Raw genomic sequence first — 27,818 nt, 5'->3', positions numbered from 1 at the left:
GGGAAAACGCTTAAAACAGAGTAGTGTGCAGAGACAGAGGTGCAGCTGCATCTCAGCAAAAATAACCCAGTTTTAAATTAATCTCTTATCAGCCGTCAGATTAGGCAAAAGGCTGATAATCGGTCTATCCCTAGTCCTTTTGCCCCGGAGGGTAAAACATTTCTGAGGGTTTCGTAACTGTGCTGCTCTGGTTTGTTACCTCCACTATCAGTGAAAAACTTACATTTTCCTCCTTTCGCCTCCAAACTGACAAATAGGACGAGGTGACTATGCCTGGGTGAAGCTGCAGCTAGCTTCAGGGTGAGCTCCCTTCACTTTACCCTGCAGGGGTGAACTAGAAGAGCTGTGTGGTGTTTATTGCTAAAGCTTGAAGCAAAACATTTACCACTAAACTGGAGTTTTCTTACAGTGACTTTCTCTGCTCTGACTCAGAACTGCGCTGTGACAGACCAGACGTCTCCCTCTTTCCTCTCTAACTCGGCCTTAAAGAGGCCTCGCTTACTCAGAAAAAAAAAAAAAAAGAAGTTATGTCTAGTGGACGATGGCATGGCCTAAAGATCACAGATCAGTATGTAATACAAATCCATCACTTGAGATTTTAAAAACATAGAGAAAACTTCAGAATGTGACAGTGTGAAGGACTGTGCTGTAATGCGATGAGGACACAGGAAATTCTGACTGTGATGCTGAACAATTTTGGTGCCTCTCAGTTTTTACCAAGTGAAAGATTGAGGCACAATAGTCAGCCAATATAAGATACTTAGCCTGCAGTCCTGTTTAAACTTTTTTAACTCAAGAAAACTTTGGGTCAGGTGTCTTGAATGGCTGGTATTTGTGCAAATGAGACAAACTTGAACAAAGAGGGGGTGTTTGATTTATTCTGACTCCACACTGACATGCATCACGAGGGAGCAATAATATTTTCATTGTCAACTTGCTCTGCAGTGTGATGCAGGAAGTGCGGGCACAGTTCAACCCGGAGGCCGTAGTGATGCAGCTGGGTGCCGACACCATGGCGGGTGATCCCATGTGCTCCTTCAACATGACCCCAGTGGGGGTGGGCAAATGTCTGCAGTATGTCCTGCAGTGGCAGCTACCGGCACTGCTGCTGGGAGGAGGTACTCTTCATGTCTTCATATTTGCAGCTGATGCTGTGTTTTATAGGTTGTTGGTATAGGCATGCACTTACATACTGATACTTAATGGATTAAAATATTCCAAATGAATTGTGGATAGCAGCCCGTGTCCTTTGTGTGTGTTTGTATTTACTTTGAATCTCTGTGAGCTCTCACACACAGCGCCCTGTTCCAAACTCCTCAGCTCTTGGCCAGATGATAGCTACTAATTATACGACACAATGAAGCCATTTTACTCAACTACAATCAGACCTCTCTTCCTTTCTCTACCTCGCTCTCTGTCCTACATACTTTCTCTCTGCGTTATAGTCTCCTCACTCCTCGGTTCATGTCATTCTCTTGATTTTACTCAAGCCAGTCACTTCATCCTTTACTCTGTCATTGTTTTGTGGTGGTAACTTTGGGTTTGATGTTAACTACACCAGGTGTCGGCAACAAAATTTGGTCCAGGGCCAAATACTTTCTGGCTAACTGTGTAGTGGCTAAAATTACATCTTCATTCAGCAAAATCTGTCTTTTTTCTTCTAAACAAAAAAATGTCCATATCTGTACTATTATATACACATTTGTAATTCAATAAATGTAATAAATATGAGGAAGACAACGATATATATATATATTTATATATACATATATATATATACATATGTATAAATATTTGTGAAACTTATGACTTTTTTATGATATGGGTGTTCCATACACAAGAGTTTTTTTTACTTTGTTGTATTTTTAACATTCTGTGGGCTGTAGTATCTTTTATTTTATAGTGGGTAGATGAGATAGTGGGTCTGAGAGACTTCGGGATCAAACCTGAGCTGGCGACGTTAATGGGGGTGGTTGCTTTTTTTACGTGAACTAAATACTTCGCCCACAAGCTCATTCAGTAAAAACAAAAGCAGTTATTTTATTTTCCCTGTCTTTCTGTTTGTTTTGCTCCTGAAGCAACATTTCTGTGAGGGTTTAGTAACGGTGCTGTTCTGATCTGTTGCCTCCATTATCAGTTAAAACTCCGACAGAAACAGCTGGCAAACTTTCCAAACCGAGCTCAGGAGCCGGAGGAGAGGGGAGTAACTAGCTTCAGGCTTAGCTCCCTTCACTTTACCCAGCAGTGGTGAAGCAGACTCTGCTGGAACTAGCAGAGCTGTGTGGTGTTTATTGCTAAAGCTAGTAGCAAACATCCAGTGCTCAATAGGAAGTTTCTAACAGTGACTTCCTCTGCTCTGTCTTAGAACTGCAATTTGCACTACACTCACAAATCTGAAGTTAAAAATCCAAATTTTTCTGTATTTCATTGTCACTTTGTCAGCTTCACAAACTTAACTGAAATGAATCTCTTTTAAGGAACCTGCAGTCACAAACTTGTTTCCCTCTCCTTTTATCTTTCCCACCAGGAGGTTATAACCTGGCTAACACTGCTCGTTGTTGGACGTACTTGACGTCGGCTGTGCTGGGAAGGACTCTGTCCTCTGAAATTCCCGATCATGAGGTACGGCAGGATTCAACAAACACACACTCTGTCTCACACAGCCACTGTAACTCCCATTTACATATTCCCACATGAACACAAATGTTCTCATTCATCGGTTTTCTCGCACACACACACACACTCGAGAAAACCCGTATGCTGAGTCACTTGTCTAATCAAAGATGTGTGTTTCTCAATAAAGGGGTTTGTTTCCAGGTGAGTCAGACAGGTAGCGGTGTTGACAATCCCTCTCTGTCTGCTGCGTTAAACAGAGGCTCCTCTCAGTCCAGCTGATTAGGCACCAAGGTCAGTTTTTTATACTGAAAAGTGTAAAAGTGGACTAAAGGAAAGACCCACAATAAGTTGCAGAAAATCTAATATGAAGCTAACTAGTTAAATAAATAAATCTGTTCTCTTTCCTGTTTTGTTACCCTAGTAAAACATTTCCTTTGGGACTGTTTTAATATGATTTTAAAACAACACATTAGCTCAACATGACCCATGTAAACACCTCAGCTGGAGTTTAATCTGGTTCATTAAGTCACAGTACCGTTTCTAAAATGTAAATTATCAACAAAATATTGCTGGTCATTTAAAAAGCACATTTAACTGATCAGTGGAAGCTAATGTTGGAAAAAATACCAATACCACGGTATCAATGGAAGCTCCCCTTCTGATTTCAGATTCTATTGGAGTTGCGTTGACTGTTGTTAGTGGTTGAGGAATCACAGTGTTTTGAGTCATGCATATCACTTCCTGTAACCAGCAACATGGTTGGTTTTGAAGTAGCACTGCATAAGTTCTCCACCTTAAAACTCCATGCTTCTGACTTGTTTTGATGAAACACTGACATTTGCTATGCACCTTCTTGGAGACGATGCTCTGCAGCGTCCTGGGGCAGAGAAACTACACTTTGCAATGTTACAGCTGTGTTTTGCTTTAGAACAGCGTGTCATGCGCTAGCAACGTCACATCAACACACTGGCAGTTTTTAACGTCACCACAGACGATTCATCAAAGAAACCCAAGAGGACGTTATCAAAGGAAGCGAGAAAAAGAAACTGAGAAAGTGACAAGAGATAGAAGCAGAGTCCATATCGGACTGACTTTTACTGGCTGGATAGATTTCAGAGAAGAGACAGGATGCAATGTTGAATTGCTGTAAATTACTGTAGGGGTTGCTAAAGTGTCTTGCTCTTTCATTTCCTCTTTTTTTCCTTCTGATAATGTCATCTTGCATTTGTTTGTGCGGTGCCTTAAAGTGAAGCACAACTGTCACGTGATGCCCCAGGCTGGAGCACATCGTTGTAAAGTGTAGTTGCTCAGCCTCGGGATGCTGCAGGGCAACAACATAATAAAGGCTGGTGTGCCATCAGAAAGAGTTTTAATATACAAATCTTATCTAGAGTTGTTATAAAATGTTTGTGGATTTCTCCACCAATTGCTGTTATGTACAATTTGAGATTTCTCCTTTAGCATATACATAATTTGCAAATTGCTCTTTGTTGAAATACCAGTAATTTGTAAATACTTACAAATATCTTTTCATCTATAACCAAACTGGATTTTGGATCTTTCCACAATATACAGCACTACACTACTATAATTGTAAGAAGTGCCACAGTTTATACCTTTATTTTATCTGGCTAAAGGCTGCAACCACTACTGACTGGACAAGGGTCCTATAGGTTAGTCCGATTTCCGCAGGAGCCAGTTCCCCTCTAGCCCAAGTTCTGGATCCACTGCTGGATGGAAAGCATGGAAGCTTTGGTTCAGCTGACCCTAAGGGACATATCTATAGAGCCACATGGTGTGAGCAGAGCTACAGTTGACTGTTCAAGTGGACGTGAAAACCAGACACAACCTCAGTGCATGCAACATGGGTCTGTGAAGCCATCATTAATGCTGAACCACATATACAGGTTTTATAACGACGTCTCTCTCTCTTTCTGGGATTAATAAAGAGTTTTTCTTTTCATTAGATATGGGGTTAAAGTGGCTATCAAATGATGGTTATCTGTTTTTGTTTACATTTGGCACAAGAATCCTACTTTCATGGAGACATAATTTTCAAATATATCCATCTTCTTTTCAAATAGAAATCAGTAAAACCATCTGTCTCACTTGTTCTATTGTCACGAAGACAAAGAGTCTCTTTTCTCCAGTGACTCAGTTTTGGACCTAACTTGGTCAAATGTAATGAATCTCTGTAAGAGCCTGTATGTTTGTGTTTGTGTGTGTGTGTGTGTGTGTGTTTGTGTGTGTGTGTGTGTGTGTTCTGACTGAGATGAAGGTGGCCCTTGTTTCTCCTCATCAGCTTTCAATGACCCTGAATAGCCTTTGACCTCATTAAGGAGCACTCACTGAAAACAAAGCAACTATCAGTGCAGACAGCTGCCGTAGATGATGAAGCACACGAACATAATCTTCTCCTTGAGTTGAAAAATGAAGAAACATCTTGGCTGCTTGGATATTAAAGTGTTCTTGTGTGTTTTTTTTCTGAGGGAAGTTGTGTCTTTTTCAGGTGAATTTCTGCAGAAGCACTAACCCTACAGATTTGTGTGTGTGTGTAAACCGTGTTTGTGTATCAGTCTGTGCCCCATAAGAGGGGCATTTATCCACAATGACCAAGCAAAGCTGAAGTCCCAGTGACATGGGGAACAAATACTACCTTTGTACCCCTGTGTGTGTGTGTGTGTGTGTGTGTGTGTGTCTCAACCCGCCTGCTCTACTGTAGACCACATGAATACAAACATTCATTACCATCAGATAATGTACTGACCTGTTTTATAGCGTTTTCGTGCGTTTCATTGGATCATAAATTGCTGCCAGTGTGGAGGAAACAACTGTTATTCGAGTGGGAAACTTCTGAAGTGTTTTTTTAATAAAAAAAGTACTTAAATGGGACAGCAGTGGCTTAGGTTTTAGAGCGGGTGTCCAGTTATTGGAAGATTGGCGGTTCGATTCCCACTCCCCCAGTTATCCGTCGTCGTGTCCTTGAGCAAGACCCTTCACCCTCCTTGCCTCCAGTGTTGGCATCTCTGGTGAATGAATGTGGGTGAATGTTTGGTGGTGGTCGGAGAGGTCGTAGGTGCGGACTGGCAGCCATGCTTCCGTCAGCCTGCCCCAGGGCAGCTGTGGCTACACAAGTAGCTCACCATCACTGGGTACGAGTGAGGAGTGGATGGATAATGGATACACAAATTTAAAGCGCTTTGGGTGCTTTGAAAACTGCTATAAAAATCTAATCCATTATTATTATTATTATTATTAAATATAAACAAAATAATTTGTATTTTATGTGCTCCTGCTTTTCAGATAAATTCAACCAACAACCCCCAAACCTCAACAGCAGCCACAATAAATACTTTTTATTTATTGGTCTGATTTGGATCTAAATATTTGGTTAAAAGTGTTTGTTTTAAATGACTTTAAATGTTTGCTTTCTGGAGTGTACAAACACAACTAAACAAATTAAAAATAGTAGTCTAAAGTACACAAACATCAGTCAAACCTGACCAGTCACATCAACAATGGTGCTGTAATATTCACTGATTACCAGACAAAATATTACACAGCAGATAACACACACAATGGCCCTGCTTGTGTTACGCTTATTATACTTCAATATCTAATAACAACACAAGTAGAAACTGGCCTCTGTAGCTTGAACCAAGAGTCGAGCCCCTGGGTTGAAAGTCATCAGCCTTCTCTGTTGACGCGTATTGTTTGTTAGTGGGTAGCTGATGTTGACTGACCCTTCATTGTTTGATAACGGCGGCGCATATCTGCGTGTGCATCGAAGGGCAGCAGCATGGGGCGTACTAAGAATAGCCACACAAATCAAGGTTATTTATGAAGCGTTTCTGATGAGGCCTACATTTTTGAAAGGGAAAAAGAGAACTGGTTTTGCTGTTGTTGGAACATTAGCTTGTAAGAGTTGATGTTAACATGCTTGTTTTGTCCAAGCAGTGACACGAAGAATTTAGATTAATTGTCTTTGTACAGTACATTATTTCATACCCTTTTTATTCAACATTTGCTTTACAGGGAAATTTAAAGTTATGATGCCTAATGTAATCTAAATGTAATGCCTTTAACTTTTTTTAGATTAAGTTAGTTTTTGTTACTGTTTTGAAACCTGAACTTGTCCTAATAGTCTAAAGTTGGAATAAAATAGTAAAGAAAAAAGGTAGTATTTGTATATGTATGCACCCTTTTTGCTGTGAGGTAGATAAAGATTAAGTCCACCTGGGTGCAATCTGTAACAGGACTCCAGTTTATATAAACCTGTTGTGAAAACCTGTGAGTCTGCTGTAGCAGTACAGACTCTGAGGTACCACTGAGGAAGCAGTACAATAAAGACCAAGGAGCCCTCCACAAGGGTCAGGGACAAAGTTTTGGAAAAATACAGACTAGGTTTGAGTTACTTAAAAAACATCCAAAACTTTGTATGTCTCTTTGAGCACCATTAGCTCTGTTTTTAGAAAAGGAAAAGAGCATGACCTCTTAATAAACCAGCTAACAAACCTCGTTAGTCAAGCAGGAGCATATTTCAAAGAGGCCAGAAGTAACAGTGTGAATGCGCCCTAAGATTTCCATCCACAGTGAAGCATGGTGGAGGCAACGTCATGCTGTGGGGATCATTCACCTCATCGAACAGACAAAGATCCAATGGCTAGAAGTGAAAAAGTTTGAGAGACTTAAGCTTTAGAAAGTGTTAGCATTGTGTGTGAATAAATTAAAATTTTTGAATTGTTTTAATAAAACCAATCATAGTGAATCTAAATTTAGTAAATGATCTGTTTCTCAGAGGAATCCAGCAGGTTGATCTGCAAAACATGTAGTAATTGAAGTAATATATATCAATATTAATATTTACATAGTTTCTTCCCCATTTAACACCCGGATGTAATTTCAGAAACATTTACTGCTTATCTGGGAAGCATAAAACAAAATCAAAACCAAGGAAAAGGTTAATATTACTGGAACAAAATTTCACTTATGATAGCTAACCAGTAAAATAAGCAAATAACATACAGCTAAAATTAGAAATTTATCCGGAGTTGCCCCACAGCTTGCTTGAATTCCCCTCATCTTTTTGTGTGAGCAGAAGTTAATACAAATGTGTGTCTGTCTCAGAGCCACACAGGAAGGGAGGACGTTTTTGGTCCCAGATTGGCAGCGGGGAAGTGTCCCGCCTCTTTACTTCCTTCTTCCTCTTTTCCTGTCTGCAACCACTTCCCCTCCTGCCCCTCGCTGCCGTCAGGGACGTGCCGGCTCCCAGAGTCATTGGCTCAATCACAGGAAACATCACCAGTCAATAATGTGTGTTTGTGTGCGTGAGAGACCATGAGGGAACATGTGAGTTTCGAAAATGACAAATAATAAAGCTGATTATTTTGTTACACAGTATTCTGTGCTATTGTGATGAATGAACGTTGGGATTGTGTCAAATAATCTGAGTTTCTTGTATGTTCTCCGTTTATGCAGCCAGGACTTTGTCCCATTTGTCTTTTTAATGCTGGTATATTTTTCAAGTTCATGGAAAGGCGGGATGCTTTCTTAAGCCCACTGGCTGCATATTCATAAACCCTGAATATCACTATAGGAGGGCGTTAAACCATGTACAGAAAACAACACGTTCCAAGCAGGAGAGAGATAATGGATGTTTTGCTCTATATTCCCAAAACCTTATGCATGATGAATAGATTTCACAGCATTAACTTGGTACCTTTTGGATGGATTGTGCTCTGTCTGCAGTCCATATATTTAAAATGTATGAATACAGTGGACTAAAGCAGACCATCAGATGAGATATACGTCTTCAGCAGCACGGCAAAATCCAGTATCCCACGTTTGCTTTTAACTTGCCTAGTTTTTTTCAAAAGTTCACAAATGGTATTTGTAGAGTACTATGCCTTTTAAAGGAAAACTGTCAGATGGATCTAAAAGAGACGGATTGATCAAAGAGTATGGAGGGTGAGTAAGAGTCCAGATGTTGAGGGAGTGAGGTGTACGTGCACTATGCAACTGATTTGGGCATCGGGCTGTTTTTCCTTCTTGAAAACATTTATTAGATAGACGCTTGATTGCTGACGCAGTCCATTTGTTTTCCAAGACATTTTCCCCGCCGCTGTGTAGCTCGGCATCCTTCATAGCTGGAGCTCCTGCAGATCGCTGTAAAAACAAACATGCTGGTGCACACACACACACACACACACACACAACACTGCTGTCCACAGATGGGCTCATGCACACTAAAACATTCCCAGGTTTTTTCATGGGCATGTTGCTGTTACATATATAAAAACTTAACTCACACTTTTATGAAAATGTCTAAACCTGACAAAAACTGATGTAGATGTATTACAAATTGTGCTTTTCAGACCTAAATAAACAAGATTATTTCAACTCCCACAGCAGGTGGAGCAAATTTATTTATTAGTCACCTTATTACCGTCACCCTGCCTAACAACAATAAGGTATTGCTCCTCTGCTCTTTTTTGTGTTGATGCTTTTAGCTTTAATACTTTAGCTTTGCTCTAGAGTAGAGAATAATATGGTTTATTATGAACTGAAACTAATAGTTATCTTGGGTTATTTTTAGGGCTGTCAAAAATAACGCGTTAACGGCGGTAACTAATTTATGCAATTGTGTTAATATTTTTAACGCAGTTGACGCATGTGCGGCATGACAAACCCCATACGTCCGCCATTTTTCTGTTATGATAGCGGGACGTGGAGAGGCACGATGGAAAAAATGAGTCGACAGACTCTATGGATGGATTTGAGAATAAACACAACATTAATGGAGCAACCCATGGTTGTCGCCTCCATGGAGAATGACGGTGTTTTAACACACACTTTTCCCGGTGCGAGGGTTCAACACCCACATTTTACCAGTAATTTCTTCTCTTTTTTTGTAACTTATCCTGCGTTTTGCACAAATGTGTCTGCTCTTTCGGCTCTCTGGTAGTTTCATCTCCTTTTTACATCGGGTATGTGTGCATCGCGTTCCGGATGTGCTGCAGCTTCATTCCGACCTGTGGTGGGTCAGTCCACACCGGGAGCATGCCAGATGCGGAGCTCCTGTGAGTGCAGTCCGCCTAGCTGGATCCAGGAGATCACGAAATCACAGGAGAACTAGAGAACCTTGTGATTGTTCCAGGATAAATGTCTCGTCGTCCATAATGAAAAAAAAAAAAACAAGCATTGAGACACCCTGACCGACTAATGACACGGTTTACACGGTTCAGTGAGCACAAATCTGCACGGGGGCTTTTATTTTGAAAATTACCGGAAGCTTTTACACTGCTCCTGTGTCTAATTTTCTGTCTGCCCCTATCTGAACTGCTGAGTTTGATGCATTCTGTATGTGTGCTCTGTCAAAAATTACCTCTGCGCATATATTTAGTGGAGAGCGCGACATGGTGCTTCTGGACGCTTATGACATGCACCGCGGCGCGTCCGGTGTGAACCAAACTAAAACAGCCGTCGATAGCTGCAGAGGCTGCAGCACAGCCGTGACGCACCGCACACGGAAATTGGCGGTCGGTGTTTGTGCAGCAGCTGCTTTCTCTCCTCATCTTGTTCCGTGAATCGTGACAGCTGTTGGTAATCAGCTGATCAGCTTCTCTCGTTCAGCTGAGAAGGAGGAATCTAGAAGTTAATGGTTCACACTGGACTTATTTACCCAAAAGTTTTGGTTTTCTCAGGACCTTTTAACACAGTAGTAGGCTGGTGGTAGGCATATAGGTGTGTGTATACTTCAGCGGTGCAGGGGCAGGTCTAGAAAGGTTTTGATGGGGGGCCAGGCAGGAGCACTGACCAGGAAAAGGGGGGCATAATGAGACCTTTTTTTAGGTCTAGATTTAATGAAAAATTTAACTGATTATTACAACTAAAGTGATCATCTAATGTAAAAAGTGAAGTAAAACAAGCAGCCAATGATCTATTTTGTCAACATGTGCTTACTTTGGGTGATGCTGCTGTAGGACTTTTATCACTGCTGCACAAACACTCACACTTCAGTAATAAAAGAAAGACTGTTTTCAGCCATGTCATCAGTTTTATCAGAGTTTCTTCATCAATGTTGGCTTTTTAACTTCAGTCGTCACATCTTTTGGTTTTAGGACAGAAATGATCACCATGGAGACGGTTGGTGAGATGATGCTGGATGAATTCTGAATTATGATCTAGATGATTTAGAACAACATACATTTTGAAGTACATTACATGCTGCATTTACTGACCCTGGGACATCTGACGTTTATCCAAGGGAAGGTCAGGTTACAGAAAATATTTATATTTTCTGGTGCAGTGTCTTCATGAGCTTGTGGAAACAAACCGATGCACTAGCATGTGTGAGGGTGTGCCCATTTGCTGCTGCTTACTCTTTAGTTTGGTGGAGGACAAATTCTAAAATCTTCTAAAATCTTCAATGCTGCTACCACTTTTGGACCATTGTCATAAACATTAGCGTTGACTTTCTGTGGTGGAATGTCAAACTTTGCAAAAACATCTCCAAGCCACTCTGCAATATTTGTCTGTGATGAGCATGATTAAAATGTCGTCTGTGTATTAAAGATTAAAATGTTAATGTAAGCGCACATGCAGTCTTCCTTTTTCTTCAGTCAGTGTTTCTCATACAACTTATAACAAGCAGTGATTAATGGGCAGCAGGTCTATGTTAAGGACCATGGTAAATAACCAAAGACCTTTCCCTATTCATCTGTCTGAGTGTCTCTACCCGAGACACCGGAGCCAGTCAGCGGGGATTTTCCGTCTTTTGACCTTGCCCAGGTGACGTCGTCGCACATTGTGATCTATCTTTACTCTACATCGTTTTCCCTCTATCATCTTAACATAATTGGTGCTTGTCTTTTTCTGCACCTCAGCCCCTATTAATACTGAATTAATTATATTAATGTATTTGGAGGGTCTACACTTCCCTCTCCCTCGCCTCCTCTATGTCTCCTCTCCGACAGTCATCCAAACCAAACAAGCCACCAGCAGGAGACTGTGTGTGTGTTTTTGTATGTTGCTGGACAGCAGGAGACAGAGCACTGGGTTCATGGGAATACAGTGAATTTGTGTGTGTGTGTGTGTGTGTGTCTGCATATAACTACTCCCATGTTGAGACCGGAGGTAAGACACAGAAACTCATCTGACTTAATTAAAAGCAGACTCACACACATTAAAACAGGGCTTTTTCTTTGTGCATAGGCATTTGTCGATGATTAATCACAGTAAACACACACATCTATGGACAAACTCATACCTTTACCTGCATTTACTGCTGCGCACACACACACACACACACACACACACACACACACTTTCATGCATTCCCTCTGTCTGACTCACGAAGTGGGCCTATTAAACAAAGACAGAGTGGTCTTTGTCTCCAAATATGCAGAAGTATACTCTTGTTGCATGTTGGCTGATTTCTGCTGTGTGTATGTGTGTGTGCTTGTTGCCAAAAAACTTTCTAAAGTCTTTTCTGATGACGTCCATCTAATCCACTGAAGAGTTGAATACAAGATACCCCTGTCTTTGCAAACTTAAATAGGTAGCTCATCCTTCTTTTCTCTCACTGTTACCTTTAATATTTTAGAATTCGTGGTTGGTTATAACTTTTTTTGTGCTTTTTCAGTCTTATAGTCATTAGAAGGATAGTCCACTGAGTATAACTCCTCATTCCTGTCAGTTTCACCCTTCTGTCTTAGATTTCAGTCACCTTGGCTTGTTCAGCACGTTCTGCTGAGTTTTCAGAGTGCAAGGTTTTAACAACAGTTTCTGCAAACTGACTGACGCACTTGTGGTCAGACCTGGCCTCATAGTTTGTTTTGCTCTCATGGCACAGAGTTACAGCCCCAAAATCTTCCTGGAAGGTTTTTGTTCCCTTTTTTTCTCTTCATCTGACATGCCCAGGTTTGAACTTTTGCGTGAACCCACTCTCTGGATTTCTACCTGTTTCTTTTTGTTTTTATGTTGGCTGCAGTCTAACTCTGCATGAAAGGCTTAGAGACTTTGGCATTTGCTGAAATGATCTGGAGTTTTTTTTCTTCTCATTCTTGAAGCCCAGGCGGTCTCATGTAAAGTTTGATTGATTTGTGGTTCATCTTCTTTGTTCTGCATTGTATATTCTTTTCGTAGAAGGAACAAGTTTGGTGGGTTCGTGTTTTTAATTGGGCCAGTGCAACTCTCAAACATCCTGAGTTTGGACAATATAAATAACATGTGGCCATCTGATTCTGTTCTTCGTTGCAGGAATGGCAGTGTTAATAAATCAAATGCTTTGATCTAGTGTAAAATATTCTAACAAATACTGGATGAATTTTTTTGCAGATATTCACTGATTTCCTGAGCTGTTCTCACAATGTTCAGATTTGTGTTTTTTTTTTTTTTTTTTTTTTGATTGCTATAAAAATGATATTAAAGGTGACAATCAACATTGTGTTTCATTTTACACCATCACCACTTAAACCTTTAAGCAACTAAATAAAGGGACTCTCTTCTCCCCTTTAAGCAAACCACACACACCAGGTGTCATATGAAAGCAGAGACTCTGCTGATTATAAAGACGTCTACTGTGACTTTGTCTTTGTTCGAAATGAATCATGAAAGTCCTGATAGTTTCCGTGAAGATGAGGAGGTTTATAGTGAAATATTCACTCTTCCTATGATACTTTGGGTTCACTTCATTCAGGATCTTCATGGTGTTTCTAAGGTGATTTGAGGAATCTGATCATTAATACAAGCGTCAACGATCAACACTGACAGATAGATTCCTGGAATATTTACCTGTGTAACACCTCTACTAAAACATCTGTGAAAATCTTTTGTTTTTTGTACAGTTCCTCATCAGACTATACGTTAATAATTCCTCTCCTCTGGTTTTTACTGTGCTTTTGTTTGGAGGAGGTAACGTTTACATTTTCTACTGTGTTCCAGGTGAATTTGCAAAGTTACACATATCTTGATTCAGACACTTCTTTAGTAATCTCACGTCTCAGCTTTAATTTTATTGTTTTTCTAACCAATGACTCACTTTGTTTAAATTTGTTTGTGTACCTAAACGATGCCTGGGTCAGTTTCACTCTTCATGTATTTAACATTCAAACCCAGCATGACATTTTCTAAAACTCAGACAGAAATGATGAGTACTTCTACGCTGGACTGCGGTGACTCCAGTGTTGTGATCTGATCTGTGGATGCATTTTATGTGTTAGTTTTTTACAGAATATGGACCAGACTACTCCATCGAGATCAGTCCGAGCTGTAGACCAGACCGCAATGACAGCAAACACCTGGACCAGGTCATCACCACCATCAAAGGTATGTGTAACGTTTCTTTGTTCAGCGGATGCACAGGTGGATCTGTGTGTTTGTGTGTGTGTTTGGGTGTGGAGTATAAACAGGTGTGTTTCGTGTTCAACTGAACCTTCGCTCACCTGTGGCCCTTTAGTCTCTGTATGGTTTCTTTAATGTGTTTTCATGTGTCTGTTCTTGTTTCCAAGCATCTATGTCTTGGATAAAAGTGCGGCTTCTTTATTCTTTTGTTCCCTCTCTGTGGTTCTCCACATCCTTTTGTGTGTGTGTGTGTGAGAGAACTAGAATATGCCCAGTTTGTGTGACCTATTTTACCTACAACCTCTCATTCAGAGTCTGGGTCTCGGTACATGTGTTATTTATCTTTTTCCATCGCTGACTGTATGTGCCTTTATGTTCAGACTGTACACTCATCTTTGTGTGTGTGTGTTTGCACATTTGTGGTTAAGTGTAAAGCTGGGCCTTTGGTCTAAGTGTTGACAGCCCACAGGTCCCAGGAGAAATCCTGCCACAGGGTGAAGCTAAGGCAAAAAGTTGAGTGGCAGGAGAACAACTGTAAGGCGGTGAGGAAACTAAAACGCTGACAAACACATGAAAGGGCTGAGTTCATTTTCAGTCACGATCACGAGAGGAAGAGAAGTAATTTGTAGAAAATCTGGTTTGTAGAGGTGTTAACCACAAACTGACAGGATCTACTCCTAACTTCCTGTTGTGAGTTAAATATGTGCGTGAACTGATTGTTTTTAAGTGAAGGAATGAAGGTGTACTCGGTGAAATCACTCCTGGATATGTAGTTTTTAAAAAATGTACACTACCAGTAAAAAAAAAAAAAAAGGTTGGAGACATTTTCCATTATTCCATTATTATTTACAGAGACTCCACTGAGTAAAACAACCCTTATAACTTCATCAGGACATAAAAAATGACGTTTTTCTACCCTCTGTGCTTTCACAGCTCAGTGTAGCTGTTATATTATGATTTAGTCATTATAACGTGCCATATTCCCGCTGTAATGCTGTGATATAGGTAGCTACCTGTTACAGCTGCAGAGGTCTTTGTGAATACAAGATTCAACAGAGATGATTTTAATGTTAATGTTCCCTTGTTTATTAAGCCTATAAGGAAATTATATGTATGAAACTTTCCCTGCCAGCTGTTTGTGTTGGTGTCCATCCATGGCAGCAGCCCACTGGTAGCTCTTTATCACAGACACGGTTGACATGTGGGCTGATTTTAGTACACGGAAGTAAACATAAACACCTTGATAAAGTTGATCATTAAGTTTGTCAGACTCCATTATAACCTACGCTTTCCCAAAAATAAACAGTAGCCTATATTCTCACGAATGAGTGAATTTTAACAGATGTTAGGATGTCAAAAGAGTTTACATTAAATTACTTAAGGTAAGTTAAATCAGTTGCCAGGCAACATAACAATGCAATGACAACCAGGTTTTACTCTAAATCAATGATTCACTTTTTTTTTTTTTTTTTTTTGGCACAAAACACTCTGCAAGCTGGAGGTTGGTGCCAGAATACTTTAAGTCCTGAAATTAAACATCCATTACAACAGCTGCTGAATAAAAGAACAGCTTCACTAGCTTGGTAAAAAAAAATCTGAGCTTGCTGAGCTTTTTCACACACCTACTGCTCGGCGTGAGCGACCTGCTCAAGCAGGTGCACGTAGCCGTTCAATGTGTTGGCTGAGGTAGTGAAGAAGTTCCAGATAGCTGATCCTTTCTCTTGCTCCACTTTGAAAACAAATGTGAACCTCCATGTGGCATGTTGTTAGCGCACGATGTCACTCAAAGCATACAGCATATAATTACAATAAATAGATCTGCACCTATGGATCAGGTCCATTGTCACCGATACCTGATCTTGAAATTTAATCAGTTTTGGTACAGATACCAATAACGGATCGATGCATCCCTTTGTGCAACAATCCTTTTAAAAGCTAAGGAAAAAAGTTAAGAAAAAGTAAAGAAATAAAAGTTAAAAGTTTGAAACAGTATGCAAAGATCGTTGAAAAATTAGCTTGGTAACCATCTGCTGTACATGAAATAATCAGGTTAATGGTTTAGGTTAAACATAAAATGACTGATACAGAAGGTAGAAATAATACCCTGAGATTAGTCGACCAATCTGAAATCTTTAGCACTCCCACCTGAAGGTTCGGGGTAATCTCAAAAGTGAAGGTTAAGTCCATGGTTAAGTCAGTTTCTCCACTAGGGGGCAGTGCTAAGTTCAGAGTTCACACCCACGATCCAACGTCAGTTTCAGACGCCGTTTAGCAGCGGTAATGCATCGCTATGAAGTTGTTTCCAACCACCCAAGACGACATAAACATTCGCGTACGTTTGTTGTGCTCATCTTCATTCTCCTTCTTTTTTGTTCCCTTCCTGATTATCTTCTTCTTCTCTGTTTTATTCTTTCTTTCTTTCTTTCTTTCTTTCTTTCTTTCTTTCTTTCTTTCTTTCTTTCTTTCTTTTTTTTATCAGTAGAACCCCCACCATTCCAGTATCCTGTAGATAATGATAATGATTTATTGAATCGAACGTCGACAGCTCAGTAATGATCGCACACCGGGTCATACTGGCATCGATGCAGCTCCAGTAGAGGAACCATGCATTCAGTGGGGCCATGTCCAAAATGTTATAAAACACCACAACAGGCCATCTTTTGGTTGCAGCTAGAGATGAATGCTGCCTCGGCATCTTGTCAAAGACCTGGTCCCATTGTAGTAAGAGGAGCTGACCATTTCTTCCCCATCTGAGTCTTTCTCGTTCATTTGTTGGAGCACAGACAAAGCTTATTCTGCATTCCTTCTTTTGCTTCTGTTAATTTTGTTTTTTAATTATGTTTTTGGGCGTGTTCGTTTTTCTGTCTGTTTGTCTGTCTGCTAACAACATGAGTCAAAAGTTATAGAGGAAATTTGATTACATTTTCAGGAATGTCAGAAATGGAATAAAGGAACCAGTGATTAGATTTTGGGGTGATCTGGATCACCATCTGGATCCAGGAATGTTTTATGGATTATAAGGATACTATTGGGAGATAGATAAAAAAAATCAAGATATCTGATGATCGAGAAAGTTTGAAATATAGGGGCACTGGGTGGGCTGTTGAGGTGAGTGACCCTATGGCTCGGTCTGTTTAAAACAAAACATGCTTCTAAAATACATGTCGAGCGGATTTCTCAGAACCTGAAATATCAGCGCAGTTGGAAGGCGGGAGCAAATGACTATTGTTGACTTTCATTTGCACTTCGTACATGCTCCACAGTTCCCTTCCAGAGCTCTGAGATGGATTTATATGAGGAAGCTGGTCAATTTTGGGGGGTTTGTGATGCAACACATCAACCAGAAACAGGCAAAATGTGGGGATATTCCTCCCATTTTTCTACATTGAAAAAGTAAAATGGTGCAGTTTTTTAAACCGAAGCTTTACTTATCTGCACATGTGAACATACTGAGTGTACAAGGAAAGCCAAAACTGAGGAAAATATGTATTCTCACATTTTATCCACAATAGGGTGAACATGTTATTCACTACTCACAATTAACAGTTCACAACATCTTCATTCATATAAACAGTCAAGGGATTAGGAGTTTTTTGTTTTTTGTCTGAATGTCGTTGGTCTGTTCGCACACATAAAATCATCAACCTTACAACACTAGAGGTTGCTGTGTAACATAACTGAGTAACAAAACACATTTTATTATGATCCCTAGGTAATATATCCGTATGGTGAATTATGTTGTTATTATTATGTTACATTCATGGTTTCTTGTTAAAAGGTGATGCTTTCTATTGCTGGTGATGTTTGCAATCAGTATGTGGTGTAGGGCTGCACAATTAATCGGATTTTGATCGTGATCGCGATTTTGGTGGCCTCAATTAAATGAACCTGATCGTCAACGATGTTTACATTCAAAATGCAGCTCTGCTGCATCTCTGATCACACACATTCTCAACCTGTAGTCTGTCAACCACCAGGGGGTGAACGCAAGGCCAAGGCTTCATTAAGCTGCCTAAAGAACAAGCGTGCACCCCCTTTACAGTCGGCAGCTAGTTGTACTCAGTGCTGCCAACGTAGCGACTTTGTCGCTATATTTAGCGAGTTTTCACTCACCTCTAGAGATTTTTTTTACTGAACCTGTTGTAAGAAATATTTGTAAATAAACTTGCTTGCTAAGTAGCTTTTAGTTCACATATTCACATAATACTTGTATGTTTATTATAAATGGTTATGGTTAGGATGCTGCTTATTAGATATTAGTTTTTGATTACCTTCTAGCATGCTACTACCTTATAGTAGCAGTAGTTTTAGCATGCTAATAAAATTTAAATTAAGATTTACTCAAAGTTACCACAAGCTTACTGGAAACTTAATGGTAAGTTTTGTCCTGTTGTTCCTACCCTCAAGAAAAGGCCAGAATCACCAAAGCTGATAAGATATATCCACTGGATTTCAAAGTTTCTAAAACTGTGAAATGGATTCTAATTTTAATTTGTTGCAGACAAAGTGTTGGGCAGCCATTAAAGCGCCGCCAGAGCAGCACACCCTGTGTTACTTAAAAGTAGTAGATTTTATGAGCAAGTCGGTTAAAGTGGCAGAAACAATAAAAGTAATAAAAGCCCAACTTGTTTTCATCTCAAACATGTCTACTTTTATAATCTGGCCAGTTTGTTGGATTTTATGCACAGTAGAAGAAAGAAAATGGTAAAGTGTTACACAATTACTCAGTTTTTCCTAATGCTTTACACATTCACATGAAGAGTGTCAAAATTAAAGTGTGACTTTTATTAAGTGTTTGTCCAGGGCTGCAGCAGCTGCCTCACTGTTTGCATATTCACAGCTGTGTTTACAAGACTGATAGCATAATTTCCCAAGAGGTTGTGTGTATGTGTGTTTGTACTTGTTTTTCATAGTTGATGGGGATAAAGATCTGACTGCACAACAACTTATGGGAACCTTGTGTAAACATGGGGACGGCAGCTTTGTCCCCACAAACAGAACACAATTTGTTTTCGGTTTACACTTAGTTTGGGGGTTATGTTTGGAGTAGATGATGGTTAGTTTTGGATCCATTTAAAGCTGTAATACAACTCAGAAATTCCTTCAATGACGGTAGATTCAGCTTAATCAGCTGTGCACGTTGCCGTGACAACCGTGCCGCTATCTGCGTAACTGTGGAGCAGGAGAAATACTCCATCTGCTCCTCACTGAAGAAGGATGTTTCAATCTTCAACAACCTGAGAAAATTTAGAAAACTCTAATATTTTTGTCTGATTTTCAGCTGGTTGACATATTGGCGTCACCAGACCCCTTTACTGGGACACGTGCCCCAGTATAAATGCTACGATTCATTTTCAACAATAAATATTTATCATACATTAATTCAGATAATTCAGACGGGAGAAGATATATATTACAGCTCAAACGCGTAGCAAGAGCGTTAACTCCAAATAGAGGATTCAGGTCAGGAATACATTCTGTCTCTGCATGTCACCGTGCACGAGCAGCAGGTGAACCACACACACGTCACGCAGTTCTTCCATGTGTCGGGTGAGCGCACAGCGCAGTTTGAGGTCTCGTAACGTCACAATAACAGTCAATTTTATATCATTTTTATAAATTAAACCACATGCCTTCATACTAAGTGAAACATATTAACGCGTGACTTCTGTAGATGGATATCAGGAAATTCTTCACCCGAAGCAGAGACAGGGAAGCAGCAAGGAGGGATGAGAAAGAGGGCGGTAAGACCGCGGGGAAATCGGTTCTAGGTGGATATTCAACAGATATTTGCTCTGGAGCGACCAGCGTCTCGTTTAGGGACCATCAACAAATGACAGGCTTTCCATGAAACGGAAATTCTCATAAAGGACATAAAACAATATTTTCATACTAAAGAAAAAATGGACTTCTGACGTAAAAAGAGAGAAATAACACGCATTTTTTGGCTTTCATACAGGGTGCCAAATCTTTTGAATTGCTTCAAATTTTAATTGAGATTTTAATAATTTCTTAAGACAGAAAAACATCCATTACCTTCTAAATCAAGTGACACTGTCACTTAGAGCAAAGCTGAATTGAAGCAGATGATCAAACAAGACACAACTCTTCCTGACTTTCTTAAAGCTGAGTCACAGTAAAGTGATCGACCACTTTGTGGAGTAGAAAAATAGGCAGAAAGCTTTAATGCTCAAAAATTAAACAAACTGTTCAGAATGAGTTGAACTATCACCCTGAAAACCAGGTAATAACCATTACTCTGGAGTGTGTATGAAGAGAGTTCTGACCACGTTTGTTATGGCATTTATGCTTTTGCTGCCATGTTGAAAATGTTCATGTTTATTTAATATGTTCTTACACTCATTAATACCTCAGTTAGTATTTCCATAGGAATGTGGCAGTGGCAGAAAGCAGTGTGTATGTGTGTGTGTTTTTGTGTGGGAGACGAGGGTGGTAGGGGGCCTGTGCCCCAGTAGAGCTTTACAACCCCTGGGTTGACGTGTTTTCTGACACGTGCACTCTGTCCTCTGACAGAAACCTGTGTGTGCGCGCATGTGTCTGTGTGTGCGCTCACAGCCGTGGACACAGTGAGCAGCTATGACATCAGACTGTTTACTGTTTGATAAAAGGATGCAATGTAAACCTGTTTTTAGAGGAAATGGGGTTTTACATGCCCATATCAGATTTATTTTAAACTACGTGTGTGGTGACATCACTTCCTGTTGTTGAACGTGACTGCGCTTGTTAGCATTAGCTGCTAATGTGAGCGGTAATACGCTGCAAAAGACTTTATAGGTAAAATGTAATCTCAACTGGGGAATGAAAACATCTGAACTTATCATTATCTCAGCAAGAGAAGCTGATTTTGGATGGAGGCAACACAGGAAACCAGATGTGTGTGTATTGCTAAGATGTCGCCGAGTCTCGGTAAGTAACGCGAGAGTAGGGTCAGGTAACCGGAAATGAGGACATTTAAAATAATCGATCTCCAAATTTTATGAATCAGTGTTGGATTTATTTAATTTGAATTGATTAAAATCGATAAATGGATTCTTTTTTTAACCCAGTTCCAACCTTTGCATCCTGGTACTTGTGTTTACACACACTCAGTTGTTACATACCCTCAGTGGTCACTTTATTAGGTACACTCTGCTAGTACTTCCTATTCCTTTCTATCATGTCCAACCAGTCTGCCCATTCTCCTCTGACATCAACAAGGCATTTTGGTCCAGGCAACTGCTGCTCACTGGATATTTTATCTTTTTGAAACTATTCTCTGTAAACCCTTGTAATTGTTGTAAGAATCCCAGTAGATCAGCTGTTTCTGAAATAGTCAGACCAACAAACATGCCATGTTCAAAGTCACTTAAATCCCCTTTCTTCATTCTGATGCTCAGTTTCAACTTGTCTTTAAAGTCATCTTGACCATGTCTATGTGTCTAAATTCATTCAGTTGCTGCCATATGATTGACTGATTAGCTGTTTATGTTAATTGGACAGGTGGACCTAATAAAGTGACTTTAAGTAATGGCACACACATACGATATGTCCCCTGCTGGCACGCCTCACATTTTCCAGAGTTCTGCCTGGAAACTAAAATTAACGGCTGAATATGCAACATAGACATTACTTTCAGGTTAACAAAGTTTGTGGGGACATGAGTCTAAATAACTGTCCAAGCATATTCAGGAAGAGACAGATGAGTGATGAGACAGATGGAAAAACAGTGGGAACTCATAGAGCCTCACCAGTTTTGTACAGTTGTACAGCAAATATCCTGTTGATCCCACTTGTGATGGTTGTTCCTCTATTCTGATGCCCTTTTCCTGTTTTTAGCGTACATTGTGAATTTTGTGTTTCCCCTTGTCATAGTAGGCAAAAAAAGTGCTGTGTGTACAGAATAACTAATATGAATCTTCTCTGTGTCAGTTGTGATGCACGTTGTAGGTATTATGTATGAAGTGAAAGTCCTAAAATTTATTCCACACTTTAAAAACACTTCTTCACCAGATGAAGATGCCATCCAAAACAAATCAAGGATGAGTGATGCATAACTCAAATAAGGAACACTTGTACAATAAGTAATTGAGCATTTCCCACACAGTACCAGGAAATATTGCTCAACTATCTGAGGAGGAATTGGCTGGAGGAGGAATTTACAAAAAGCATTACTAACTTGTTTGATGATCATTGCCACAAAAGATTGCCAACTTCTGTAGGTTTAAAGAACCTCTGAACTTACCATATGTTAGTACTTTTCAAGGCTCAGAGACTGTGTGAGTATCTCAGTACAGATACTTTGGAATCCTTAATGATTTGTGTCAGGAAACTGGACTGAGATTGAAACTTTTTTCCCCATTTAGAAACAAGTCTTTTTAAGCATAAACTACACATTACTTCAACTTTTATGTATGTGTTGGATTACGGAGTTTCTGTTAACTATAATTACCTTGTTTAGTCCAAAGAATGATCTTTAATTATCTGGATATTTCCATTTCTCTAGTTTTTGATGGACTATACATTATAAGTTGTAATTGAACCGCTTCCTGTTTTGGCCAGAACTGTCTTGTAAAAGAGATTTACTGGTTCAACAAAGGTTAATTAAAAAGACTGCACAGCACATACATTATCTTTTTTTTTTGTACAACTTAGTAAGCAAAAATATAAGTTGTAGAGAAATCCAAAGTGAAATCTGGTATGAGCAGTTTGGCCACCACTTTACAGCCAAATAGCTTAAGCAAAGAAAATATTGACAGCTGGGAGTTGCCATGGAGACTTTAGTTGGCAATTAATACTTGTGTTATTACTTGTGTTCTTTTTTTTTTAGGGGATCTTTTGTTCACTTCCACCTTTTTTCTTTTTTTCATATAATCAGACAAATGATCTTTCATTGTTTTCCTGGTACTTGTCTGGGACCAAGTGAACATAACAAGCAGAGTGTCCAGTCTTCCTCTATCCAGTAAACCCAGACATCTCCCCGGGTGAAAACTAAGTATAGATGACAGACCCGTACAGTGTCCACATATCTGCAGATGGTGCCTTAATCTGCATGTCAGAATTCCTCTCTAGTCTACACCCGTTCATGAAGGACACCCTGGGATTGTTAAACTTCCCCACAACCTACAGGGGGCAATGTACCCTTTACTGATAAAAGACCATGGACTCGGGTTTGGAGGTGCTAATTCTCATACCAGCTGCTTTACACTTTGCAGCAAAAACCCAGTGCTCACTGGAGGTCTCTGATACTGGAACCAGAGTTCAGCATTTCATTCTGCCATGTTCTTTTTTTAAGGTTGAATGACAATAAATGAATCATTTGAATCCTTGATTCCTGCTCAATGCAGCCAATGTGACCATATCATCTGCAAAATACAAGGATGCAATCCCCAGCCAAATGGACTGGAAGCTCTCTGCATCTTAACTGGGCCTAGAAATTCTCATCAAATCAACAGAACAGCCCTGCCAGCTATTTAATCCATGCACTCTCCTTTTGTACAATAACTAAATGGTCCATAACGAAGGACCGGATTCCCTACAAAAAACACGCAATGACTTGCCTCCTGTATCCTGATGGTAAAGAACTGACTCAGTGTTTCAAGACCTGGGCTAAGACTACATTGGTGCTTCTGAATGCCATGTTTGACTCTCCCCTGGAAAAATCCGATATTCACATTTAGTGGGCTCTCTTTTTGTTTGTTTCTTTTTGGTTTAAAACCACCACTGTGCTCTGGTTATGGCTACGTAAGTAATCCCATGATGCTGATTTTAGTAGATGATCTTAAAGACTCGACTGGTGGAATATTAGACATTCTCAGAGATATACAGTTCACACCACAGAACGGCAGTGTGAGGATGTGACGCAAGCTGTAGAAAGAAAATAAAAAGGAGACATTTTTTTCTGTTAGGTTAATCCTGCTGTTCGCATAAGGTTGGTGTACTTAGTTTTAGCCATCATGTAGGGGCAAAATATTTATATAGCCCATTTCATGCATGAGGCAACCTCATGTGTTGTACATGATCAAAAGAAAACTTTTAAGGATAAGGGTGGATGGCAGGAACCTCAGAGAAACGAACAGATGAATGAAAAGCAAAAAATAGTTTTAATAACAAAAATCCAGAAATGTGATCAAGTCCAGAAAAACTGTGGCAATGCGGAGTGGCTGGGGATCTTCCAAGGTCATGCAGTCGGCTTAAACTGAACTGAGAGGGACAAAAACAGACAAAATCACTTGAAGTCAAGACAGGAGGAAAAAGAACTCACTTGTTTGGTGGCCGAACTATACCAGATGATCTTGGAAGTCTTGGTGGCTCATATGACATCAGATGAGATATGTATCTTGGCCCTGAGCTGTTTAGCTCCTCGTACACAAGCAACAAAATTTTAAAAATCGATTGTTTGGTGCACAGGAAGCCAGTGTAAAGATCTGAGAATTGATATGATCTTTTTTTTTTGTTTTTTGTAAGGACACGAGCAGCATTAGCTAGATTAGCTGCCGTTTTCTTTAGTGAATTTTTTTTAGAGAGAGAGAGAGAGAGAGAGACCTGGGAAAACACCGTTAGGTAAGATTACTGAAAACAAACACATGAAAAAGTTTCTCTAAATCATGTTGAGCTGTAATTCTCCTTATGACTGACTGACTGACTGACCGACTGTGATATTAACACACCTAACAACAGTACATGGGTTGCAGTTTTAAAAGACTGAATATGTAAGATAGATGTATGAAATACCTTTGAGGCTTTTTCTGATTGAAACATTTCTTTCCATACATTAGGCCGGCCTATTTGTTTCCTGTTGTATGTGTGACAGCTCAGTGGTTCTGACCATAATAGGAATGCAAACTTCTTGGACTTGTGGGGAAGGAAAGAACGCATCAAGTCTTCACCAGATCCTCTGCTGTTGTGCTTAATCTGCAATGACATGCTATAAATCAGTTCTGTGAAACAGTCCTGTTTCAGTGGGTGTTTCAGCCTGTCACATCAGGATGTGGGGGTGTTCTGGTCAAGCAAATGGCTGCTAACCTCAATAGCAGCACATTTGAAAGCACAGCATAGCAAACATAGCATGAACATCATTATTATGGCATTTTTTTACATCTTTGTAACTATTTGTCATGTTCGCCTGTTTTTTATGTTCTCGTGTCATTGTAAAGCACAGTGAGTTACATGAAATGCAGCATGTTGTTAAATACAACAAAGAAAGGGTTTTACTCAAAGTAAGTTGTGAAAACAAAACAGAATTGTGGTTGTGGGAAAGTTTTTGGCTCAATTACTCGGTGCATGTGGGTCTTGTGGGTTTATAAATATGCCAAAGAAGTGTTCCCTTTAATGATGAGAATGTTCAATTTTCCACACTTCTGTTCCTCTGAACACATCCAAAGTCTTCAGGAACAGGTACATTTTAATGTATTTACCGATAACCCAGGCCCGTCTTCATCAGCTTTAAGCCACAAATTGGTAGGGTCTGTTTGGACTTCGATAAAGCTGTTGCTGTCACTGTAGGCAGAACATGACGAGACTTCCCTGACAGCTCCACAATGAGCAACAAAACAGGACATCCTCCTTTCCCTCAGTCCGTCAGAGCAATTACTCATCCCCCGCTCAACATGTTTGTTTTACTTAATCAGTCTAGTTAGCATAACAAAAGATCAACAATGTGGCTTTATTTCCACAAGTGAGCCGTCATCTAAACTTTATAATGCAGCTATTGTGTCTAAACGCTTGCTTGATGTGTGAATCAGTGTTTGAGGCATGGAAACCAATCTGTGTCCTCATGCAAATCTACTTGCTGTGTTGCTCAATATTGTCATTTCCATAATGATTTCTTTTTTGCATGCTTCTCTTTCCTCAGGAGTGATGGGTGTTACCTCAGCCAGATGTTATTTTGCATTTTTAGTGGCACAACTGTGTGTGTTTTCCAAACTGCCTCCATCTTTGGTGTCTAGTATATGTATTTAGTCACACTTTCTGAGAAAAGTTTGAACTTTTTTTGCCATATTGGTATTTGTTACTGTTTCTATGTGCATTTTATTATCCATCTAACCCCTTTCACCCCTCTCATTTCTGTCTTTCTCTTGTTTACAGGGAATTTAAAGAATGTGGTTTAGGACTCAGCCTCAGCCTCCTTCACACAACCCCCCCCCCCCCAGACACACACACACATGTTTCCGAACCAGGTCGACACTCTGCGGCTTTAATGAAGACAACATGGAGCGGACCCCTCCAGCCCAAGGCTCAGATCGAGTGAGGGAGGGTAAAAAAGAACAAGAGGATTTTGGAAAACATTAGCTGTGTGTTTCCAGAGGAAAACAGTTTAATATGGGTTGAGGGGAGGGGTTGATGCGGTTGCTACATAACGTTCACTGTTTTTTAATTCCTTTGTGTTTTGGAAAAGGTATGTTTGTTTGTGCAAGAAAGAGTAATATGTTCAGTGTGGTTACGTAAAACTAAACGACAACACTGTACATCGTGTCTTCTGTATCCAGGGAAGCATCAGTCGGACATAAATGGAAAAACAGATTTTTTAGGAGTCCGGTTTCACGGCCACCCCGGACCTGCTGTGATTTCAGCCTCCTGAGGACAGACGAGCGCTAAAACAGACAGAAAAACAGAGTTCCCCAAATGGACTGTTAAACCTTTGTTTCACAGCTCTGGAAAGTCTTGTAACGTATGTGAAATGACTCAGAAAACTCAAAAAGTTTACCAACAAACTGTACAGAAAGTAAGAAAAATAGCCAGTTTCACTATGTTTTAAGCCCTAGGTAGACTCCCCAAACATCTGGCCTTTTAGATTTTTAACTGGAGATTATCCAGGGAAGGTTCACCTGTTTTTCTTTTATAGAAAAGCAACACAGATTACATGATCTTTAAAGAGGGTTTGGATCAAAACAGAAGCCCCAAAGAGGAGATGTAGGTGTATTCAGTTCATAAGCTGGCTTCCTCAGAATGGACTGGAATTGTAAATATTGTGAGGCTCACCTGCAGCTAAATGTGACACAACTTTGTGGTGTAATATGACCCATCTACAAGAATTGGGCCATATTTTTACCTCAATGCTGTCTTGGTGCTAAGTGTGGTGTCTGATGCACCAAAGTAGTGTCAAACACTGTATTTGGTTCATATTGTGTTGCCTTGATTTTATGGAAATTGTATCCCCATTTTTTTTAAATATGCCTGTTATTTTTTTTTATGTTGCTGTTTTCACACTGATCAGCCGTAACCTGATCCGCCCTGCTGCCTGAACACACCCCTGTGGAGGGGTTCATGGTCTATATAAGGAAAGTGGTACATGTTAAAGTAACATCTTCATGATTTTGAGTATCCAGAGAAATGACATTGAATCAAAATGACATTTCCTTCACACGATGTGGCTGATTGGTTGAATATCTAGGTGTAGTTAATGAATGAGTGTTGGTTTTTTTATGATGTACCATTAGGAAGAATTGACTTCAGCCATTTAACAGCTTCTCTCTGTATTGTATCACTGAAAATAAACTGAAATTCTAAAAAATGGAACATTGGACAAAGTGCTCTGTTGATAGTTTCATTAAAAAAACACAAACAAAAAAAGTCTGATGTACGTTTTGTTTAGCATCTGCAGTGATAATCACATATTCTGCAAAGTCTATAGGTGCATAAAATATTTAAAAATGCTGTTGCACTTGCAGAAGCCTTTACGATGCATTTACAGTTTGATGAATGGAGACAAACTGCATCCAAGTATTTTCATGCCTGCAGAAGTTTGGATAACAGAAGAAGTTTTCTTCATGGCCACAGGTGTGGTGCTAGTAATGAGTTCTTTACCGGGCTTTCACGGCTGTTTTTTAATGTTAAAAGATTAATGGAAACTTATGCTCAAA

General features: G+C 39.9%; 1 protein-coding gene across 2 annotated transcripts in view; it reads left to right on the top strand.

The window, feature by feature from the left end:
- The window catches only part of hdac8 (histone deacetylase 8), a 35,883-nt gene extending 8,372 nt beyond the window's left edge, over positions 1 to 27,511 (top strand). The window contains exons 8-12 of one of the 2 annotated variants that reach the window (XR_006010547.1): positions 946 to 1,118; positions 2,528 to 2,622; positions 13,839 to 13,944; positions 26,044 to 26,353; positions 26,445 to 27,511. Coding sequence is in view for 1 of the 2 variants with exons in the window: in XM_041986445.1 (XP_041842379.1) it covers positions 946 to 1,118; positions 2,528 to 2,622; positions 13,839 to 13,944; positions 26,044 to 26,066 (397 nt within the window). In the remaining variant the exon portion in view is untranslated. Of the gene's footprint in view, positions 1 to 945; positions 1,119 to 2,527; positions 2,623 to 13,838; positions 13,945 to 26,043 lie in introns of both variants that reach the window. The other variant, XM_041986445.1, reaches the window with a different exon arrangement.
- The last annotated feature ends 307 nt before the right edge of the window (positions 27,512 to 27,818 follow it).

The sequence above is a fragment of the Melanotaenia boesemani genome, chromosome 5, assembly GCF_017639745.1.
Source record: "Melanotaenia boesemani isolate fMelBoe1 chromosome 5, fMelBoe1.pri, whole genome shotgun sequence".
NCBI lineage: Eukaryota > Metazoa > Chordata > Actinopteri > Atheriniformes > Melanotaeniidae > Melanotaenia > Melanotaenia boesemani.
Note: the sequence above shows the minus strand (reverse complement) of the source record. Positions and strands in the feature narration are given on the sequence as shown.